Source organism: Oryzias melastigma, linkage group LG18 (assembly GCF_002922805.2).
Source record: "Oryzias melastigma strain HK-1 linkage group LG18, ASM292280v2, whole genome shotgun sequence".
Classification (NCBI taxonomy): Eukaryota; Metazoa; Chordata; class Actinopteri; order Beloniformes; family Adrianichthyidae; genus Oryzias; species Oryzias melastigma.
In genome coordinates, this window is record NC_050529.1 from 178012 (window position 1) to 185239 (window position 7228).

The 7228-nt window shown below is 53.7% G+C and overlaps 1 protein-coding gene across 1 annotated transcript in view; it reads left to right on the forward strand.

The window, feature by feature from the left end:
- Positions 1-7228, forward strand: part of ephb4b (eph receptor B4b) — a gene marked incomplete in the record, with an annotated part of 16511 nt that overhangs the window by 5189 nt on the left and 4094 nt on the right. Inside the window, 11 exon segments of the mRNA XM_024264631.2 lie at positions 1499-1569; positions 1635-1777; positions 1847-2210; positions 2283-2445; positions 4247-4402; positions 4886-5025; positions 5095-5299; positions 5370-5663; positions 5733-5829; positions 6211-6278; positions 7057-7170. Coding sequence (XP_024120399.1) covers positions 1499-1569; positions 1635-1777; positions 1847-2210; positions 2283-2445; positions 4247-4402; positions 4886-5025; positions 5095-5299; positions 5370-5663; positions 5733-5829; positions 6211-6278; positions 7057-7170 — 1815 coding nt within the window.

Consider the following 7228-nt stretch of genomic DNA (forward strand, 5'->3'; position numbering starts at 1 on the left):
GTAGTTCTTGTGTGCTTCTCTCCATCTGATCTGCATCATGATCTAGTCTGGAACACTAACACACACTCAGCCCTGCCTGTGTTTGTGTAGAGCGGTCGACCTCTGATTGGAAGATCGCAGGTTCGATTCCCGCCTGGCGCGTCCCTGTGCTGAAGTGTCCTTGAGCAAGACCCTGAACCCTCAGTGCTGGTTCTGGTGTTGGTGCGTGTTTGTGGATGTAGAGTACTTTGGAGCTTCTGTGAAAGTAGTACACAACTGTACAAGTACACAACATTTACCAGCTGGGTAGTAATACTGATCTGGAGTGTTAGTATACAGTGTTGAGCTGCAGGGTTCTCCTGGAAGGACGATGGTTCTCCTGGAAGGACGATGGTTCTCCTGGTGTACAGTTACGGTTCTCTGGTGAGTGGTTGAATATTTAGTTGTAAAGTTCAGGTGTGTTATGTAGTTTTGGTCTACAGTGTTGTAGCAGGTATCTGGTGTAAAGTTGATGTTGTTCTGAGTACAGATGTATTGTTAGGCTGCAGGAGTTATACGGTGAAAGGTTTTTGTAGTTTTCTGCTGTAAATTTACATTTCAGCGTTTGTGTGTTTGTTTGTTTGTTTGTGTTTTTGTTTGTTTGTATGTTTGTTTGTTTTGTGGTACAGATGCGGCCTGCTGTGTTCTGGTCCGATGTTGTCGTGAGATGACCTTCAGTGTAACACAAACATGGTGTGAAGGTCGAGGTGCTGCTGAGTTCTCCAGAACAGACGGACGATCTGGATCAGAACCAGAATCTGATCAAACAGGGAAGAAATGTGGAGAACTTTTTCTACTGTCCAGAACGGAATGAAGACCAGACCAACTCTGGAACTGGTTCTCTAATCAGAACTTCAGCACTAAAGGCTGAAGGTCCAGCAGAACCCATCAGGTTCTGAGGAACCATGATGGTTAGAACCTGCTGTTTGCTCAAAGGCTCAGGAGGTGGAGTCAGCCGTCTCCCAGAGCGACCACCAAACCTGAACACTTCAGGTTCTATTAGGTTCTGCTTCTGTCTGTTCTCCAGACATGGAACCGGGTCAGAACTTCATGTGAAGCCTCTTTACAGACAGAGGACCGGCCCTGTCTGAGAAGAAGAGTTCTGACTTCTCTGGTTCTGTTCTGGTTGCTCAGACTTAGTCAACACCGGCTAGAGAAGACCGGGTCTAGTTAAATTCTGGTTCTGCTCTTCAGAACAGGTTTCTTTTCTCGGGTTTGGATCCAGCGTCTGATCTCCTTGGACCGGGTCGTTTATAGTACGGTCCAGTTCAGGAGCAGAGGCAGATCAAGGACCGGTTTGTGAGGTCTGGTGTTGGTTCTAAGTCCAGTTGAAGTGTTCTCAGACCTCCAGAACCGGACCTGATGCCCCAGAACTAGACCAGACCTCCAGAACCAGACCGGACCTCCAGAACCAGACCGGACCTCCAGGCAGGACTCTGAGCCGTGCTTTCATCCTCTCCTCTTCTCTAACGGTCCTCAGAGGTTCTGATGAACACCAAGCTGGAGACGTCCGACCTGCGATGGACCGCCCACCCGGTCGACGGTCAGGAGGTAAGCTCCGCCCCTGTGCCCCGCTCCCGTCAGGATTTCAGGTCCTCACCCGGCGTGCGTTTCAGTGGGAGGAGCTGAGCGGCTTCGATGACGAGGCCAGAAGCGTCCGCACCGTTCAGATCTGCACTCCCAGCAGCCCCGCCTCCTACTGGCTGAGGACGCGCTGGATCCCGCGGCGGGCGGCGACCAAGCTGCTGGTGGAGATCCGGTGGGTGGCGCCGGCCTGTGTGGACGAGGCTGCTCTGGAGCGCGTCTGATGATGTCCCGCCCCCTGCAGGTTCACAGTGATGGAGTGCTCCAGCATGAACCAGCGCCACTGCAAGGAGACCTTCAACCTGTTCTACTACGCCGCCGACGCCGACGAGGCCACGCCCACTCACCCCGCCTGGATGGAGAACCCCTACACCAAGGTGGCCACCATCGCCGCGGACCACCTGCTGCGGAAGGACGGCGAGAAGCGCTCCAACCTGAAGCTGCTGGAGCTGGAGGTGCGGCGGGGGGCGGGGCTTTACCTGGCCTTCCAGAGCCAGGGCGCCTGCATGGCGCTGCTGTCCGTGCGCGTCTTCTACAGGAAGTGCCCGCCCGTCCGCCGCGCCTTTGCCTCTTTCCCGGAGACCGTCCCTCACTCACTGGTGGAGCAGGTAACCATGGCAACATGGAAGGGGGCGTGTCTTTACGGACTCCTTCAAAATAAAGGCCTCTGTGTGCTGCAGGCTCAGGGCGTGTGCGTGGAGAACGCCGTGACCCCGCCCGGCGAGGACGCCCAGCCTCCAACCATGCTGTGCGGCGAGAACGGACGGTGGGTGGAGCAACCCACCTCCAGCTGTGCCTGTCGCCCCGGTTACGAGGCGGACGACGCCTCCATGCGCTGCAGAGGTGAGGACAGGAAGACGGCCTTCAGAATAAAAGTCCTGCAGTCGTTTATGTTTGAGAGATGAACTCTCCTCTGGGAGAAAAGAAGAAGTCCCACCGTCGGTCCGTTTAGGTCCAGGCCGTGGCCGTCTCACTGGAGGTACCTTAGACCTGAACGTGAAGGGACCAGGACGCTGACCCTGTGGAACCCCTCGGTCCACAAAGCGGTTCCTGTGAGGCTGACTGCAGCGGTTCTGTTCTTGTTCTGACTCAGAGATCTGGTCTGGAAGTACTGGTCTGGTCTTGCTGGTTCTGCTGAACCAATCTGACATGTTCTGTCATTTCAAAATAAGAGCCTCCTCGGCGCCGGGAGCTCCTGACCTTCTCTGCGGTCGTTGGAACCTGCAGGAGGTCAGACAGACGCCCTGATAGCGCGTGGGGGCGGAGCCTCTGTAGATGAGCAAACGTTTGGTCCTCAGCCTCAGAGTGTTGTCTGAACAGGAAACGCGTCTTTCAGTGACAGCGCCGCTGAGTGATGGCGGCGCTGACGCAGACCGCCAGGAGGAAACGTTTGACCCGCCGCTGCAGGATTCCTCTGCAGCTCCGGGACAGACGCCGCGGTTGTTGGAGCTTCCTGTTATTCTCCCAGAGGTCAGAGGTCAGCTCACTGCGACCAGGAGGAGCTGCGGCGGCGCGGAGGGAGGGGCCAGTCTGAACGGGGAGGTCATAGGTCAACTCCTGCTGTGGCTGACGGGAGGACGCCGCTCGTGACATCACAGCAGCATTTTCCACATCCTGTGGAGCCAAGGCCACTTCCTGTTCCTCATTGTCTGGTCGAGCCCGGCTCCTCCTCCCATCCCCCACCCTCATAGAGCAGGAGGCTTTTATTCTGAAGGGTCGGCGGTTCTGAAGGATTTGATGTTTTAGACCAGGTTCTGTGGTGGTGGTTCCACCTCTCAGAGTTCTAGAGACTGGTTGGACCGTAGAGACAAATCCAGAACCTGAAGATGTTTTCCAGAACCTGGACCCACTACTGATCCACTGATGGAGACGTCCGGGTTTCTGAGGAGTGATCTTCATAGAAATGGACCGGTTCCTCTGTGATCTTGGCCACTATCAAAGCATGTTTGCTAGAAGATCACCTACTTCTTAACCCGCAAAAGACAGACTATGATTTTTGCTCCAGATGCTAAAATTCCCACAATCGAAACACGCCTCACCTCTTTGTGCTCCTCTTTTCAGTCTAGTGTGAGGAACCTCTCCAGAATCCTTGGGCCGGTTCTGGTTTTTCCTGTGTGGTTCTGAGGAGCAGAGTGTTGTCTGACAGACTGTTGGACCTGTTCTTACCTGCTGGAATCAGAAACTTTATCCCCACAGACACATGTTTGCTTTGCCCCGCCCCCTCAGACTCTGGACCAATCATCGATGCTGTTTGATTGACAGCAGAGCTCTGATGTTCTGCCTCATGATCAGACAGCGTCCTGAACAGAACTCTGAGTTTAATGCTTCAGTTTCTGGAGCTCCAGCCGGTTCTCTGAGGTTCTGGTTCCTCTGAGCTCGGTTCTGCTGGTTCCTCTAAAGTGGGATTCATTTCATTCTGGATCGTCTGCAAATACCGTCAGAATCTGCAGTTGTTTTGTAACCTCCGATGTTCCAATCAGGCTCCGCCCACATCAGAAACCCGATAGAACCTCAGTCATTGGCGCTGGCGGTATCGGTTACAGGACGGGTCGGTTCTTGTTTGTCTTGAAACCAGTTTCCAGAATCATTTCTAACATTGTTCATGTGAAGCTAATGCTAAAGCTAGCTCGGCGTGTGTCCACAGCCTGTCCTTCAGGACACTTCAAGACGGCCTCCGGAGGGGGCGGGTGCTCGCCCTGCCCCGCTAACAGCAACACGCGGATCCCAGGCTCCGCCTACTGCCCGTGTCACCAAGGCTTCGACCGCGCCGACTCTGACCATCCGGGCGCGGCGTGCACACGTGAGAAACTTCCAGTTCTTTACTCGTTTCTGTCCCATCAAAGGTCAGTCTGGGAACACGGACTACGTCTCCCATGATGCACCTGGGCTATAGAGACTAAAGCTGTGTTTGTAAGTCAGAGCAAACGTAACCTAAGAAATGAGAGGAGGTACAGTACACACACCTACACACACCTACACACTAATACACACAACTACATACACCTACACACAACTACACACTCCTACGCACAACTACGCACTAATACACACAACTACACACAACTACATACACCTACACACAACTACACACACCTGCCCCGCCCACTTAACTACAGCCCTGAGGGATCGGGGTCAGAGGTTAAGAGGCTCATTTATCCTGGAGGGAGGGTCCACACCTCCAGGAGCTGTGGAACCATTTCTCTGAGCCGGGTCAGATCGGACCCGCCCTCAGGTCTTCTCTCTGTCTGGAGGGGTTAATAACGCCGTGACCTCTGACCCCCAGGCCCGCCCTCCGCCCCCCGCCTGCCCGTCAGCCAGCTCAACGACACCACGGTGACGCTGGAGTGGAGCGAGCCGCTGGAGCGAGGAGGACGGGTCGACCTGACCTACAGGGTTCTGTGCTCCATCTGTGGTCCCGCCGTGGTACGGCCCCGCCCTCATTCCAGAACCGACCAACGTGTGTCTCTGTCTGACTCCGCCCCTTCCTCTCAGGGACTGGTGGCGTCCTGTGTCCCGTGTGACGACAGCGTTCTGTTCCAGCCGCCACAGCCCGAGCTGACTCGGCGCCGGGTCGTCATCAGAGGACTCCGCCCACAAACCAGATACATGTTCACCATCCAGTCGGTGAACGGGGTGTCTGCCGTCAGCCAATCAGAGCCCGCCTCGGTCAGAGTCAATGTCACCACCAGCAGAGACGGTGAGTTTGTGGCTCCGCCCCCTGCTCGTTCTGGTTCTGCATCATAACCTTTCTGTTGGGGTGTCTGCAGTCCCGCCCCCAGTGACCGCCCTGAGAGGCGCCGCGGCCACAGAAAACAGCCTCTCTCTGGAGTGGAGCGCTCCGGTTCTGCAGAACCAGCACGCCGTCCTGGACTACCAGGTCCGCTACAGCCGCAGGGACGGCCAGGAGGCGGGGCAGTGGCAGTACGTGTCCAGCAGGTCCGCCTCCGTGGTCCTGACGGGGCTACAGCGGGCGGCGCCGTACCAGGTGCAGGTGCGGGCGCGCTCGCAGGCCGGATACGGGTCCTTCAGCGCCACCACCACCTTCAGCACGCTTCCGGACGGTACGGACCAGAACCACAGGCCCGATGGGTCCTGCTGCACGTGCTCAGAGCTGTCTGTCTGTGTGGTAGGCGGGGCTAACCCTCAGCTGGTGCTGACTGCGGTCCTGATCTCTGTGGGAATTCTGCTGGCGGTTGCCGCGACGACCGCTGCGCTGCTCTGCTACCGGTGAGGCGGGAGTCTGAACTGAAGGTCAACGCTCCATTGTTCTGAGAGGAGGACAGGGAGGAGCATCCTGAACACGCACGGACACGGAGACGCACAAACACACACACACACACACACCCCAAAACACACCCACGGACGCACACGGACACACATTCAGACACACACACTAACACACACAGTGGAGTCACATTCAGAGGAACATTCCAGCTTTGTGTTATTTTGTCATCTTGTGTAATTTCTTGTTTTACTGTAAGTTTGTGTTTTTCTGTGTACATTTGTATATAGATTTATGTTGGTGTGTGTGTGTAATTGTGTGTTGTTGTGGGAGTTTGTTGTTGTCCATAAGCGTCTCCTGAAGCCCCGCCCCCTCTGTGTCTGCAGGAGGAGGAGGCGGAGCAGGAGGCGTTCGGATGTCAGCGACAAACCTGGACATTACCAGATGGGACAGAGTGAGTAAACAGCCAATCAGGCAGAGTTAGAGGTGGACCAATAGGAGGGCTTTATTCTAACGTTCTATTGAGGTAAACAAAGAACTTAGAGAATGATGCAAACACAACAACATGAAACACACAAATGTTGTTTAGTTGTTTAGTTAAGCTTAGTGTAGTCGTTAAGTTTAGTCTTTTAGTAGTTAGGCGTCTAGTTTAGATAAGGTGAGTTACATTTAGTTTAGTTTAGGATCCTCGTTAGACGATTCTTCCTCAATCTGCTTCAAAGAAAACATTCATCATTCGTCAAATACAAACATCAAAAGAAGAAAACTTGGAAATGCAGGAATTTTAAAATAATCCCAAAACAGAAACCAGTCGTGGAGTAATTACATCACGGATTAAGGATTCTTTTCAGATGAGCTTTAAAACTATTATGGGATTTGTTTCTTCAACTGATTATTGTTTATTACTGTTTACTCAATGAAAGTTTCTGACCAATCACATCAAAGGCTTCACTGAAACAGAGTTTCTGTCAGTAAACCATCAGTTCATCAGTGGTATAGAAGAGAAACTCTCTTTAGTGGCATGTTGAACATTAAAGAACACCACTACCTCCTTCACTTTACTCAGTACGGATTCTGGTTCTGATTCTGGTTCTGGTTCTGATACTGGTTCTTGGCTGGATCATAATAGATTACTACAGAGCTGAACAAAGGCGTGTCCTCTGCCTCTCTGCTCTTACCTTTCTGAAAATTGCCCCGATGCTGATGACGGTCACGTGATCTTGTTGTCATAGCGATGAAGGTCTACATCGACCCGTTCACCTACGAGGATCCCAACGAGGCCGTCAGGGAGTTCGCCAAAGAGATCGAAGCGTCCTTCGTCAAGATAGAGGAGGTCATTGGAGCAGGTAACCTGCACCTGTCTGTCTGTTACCCCCCCCAACACACCTGTCTGTCTGTTACCCC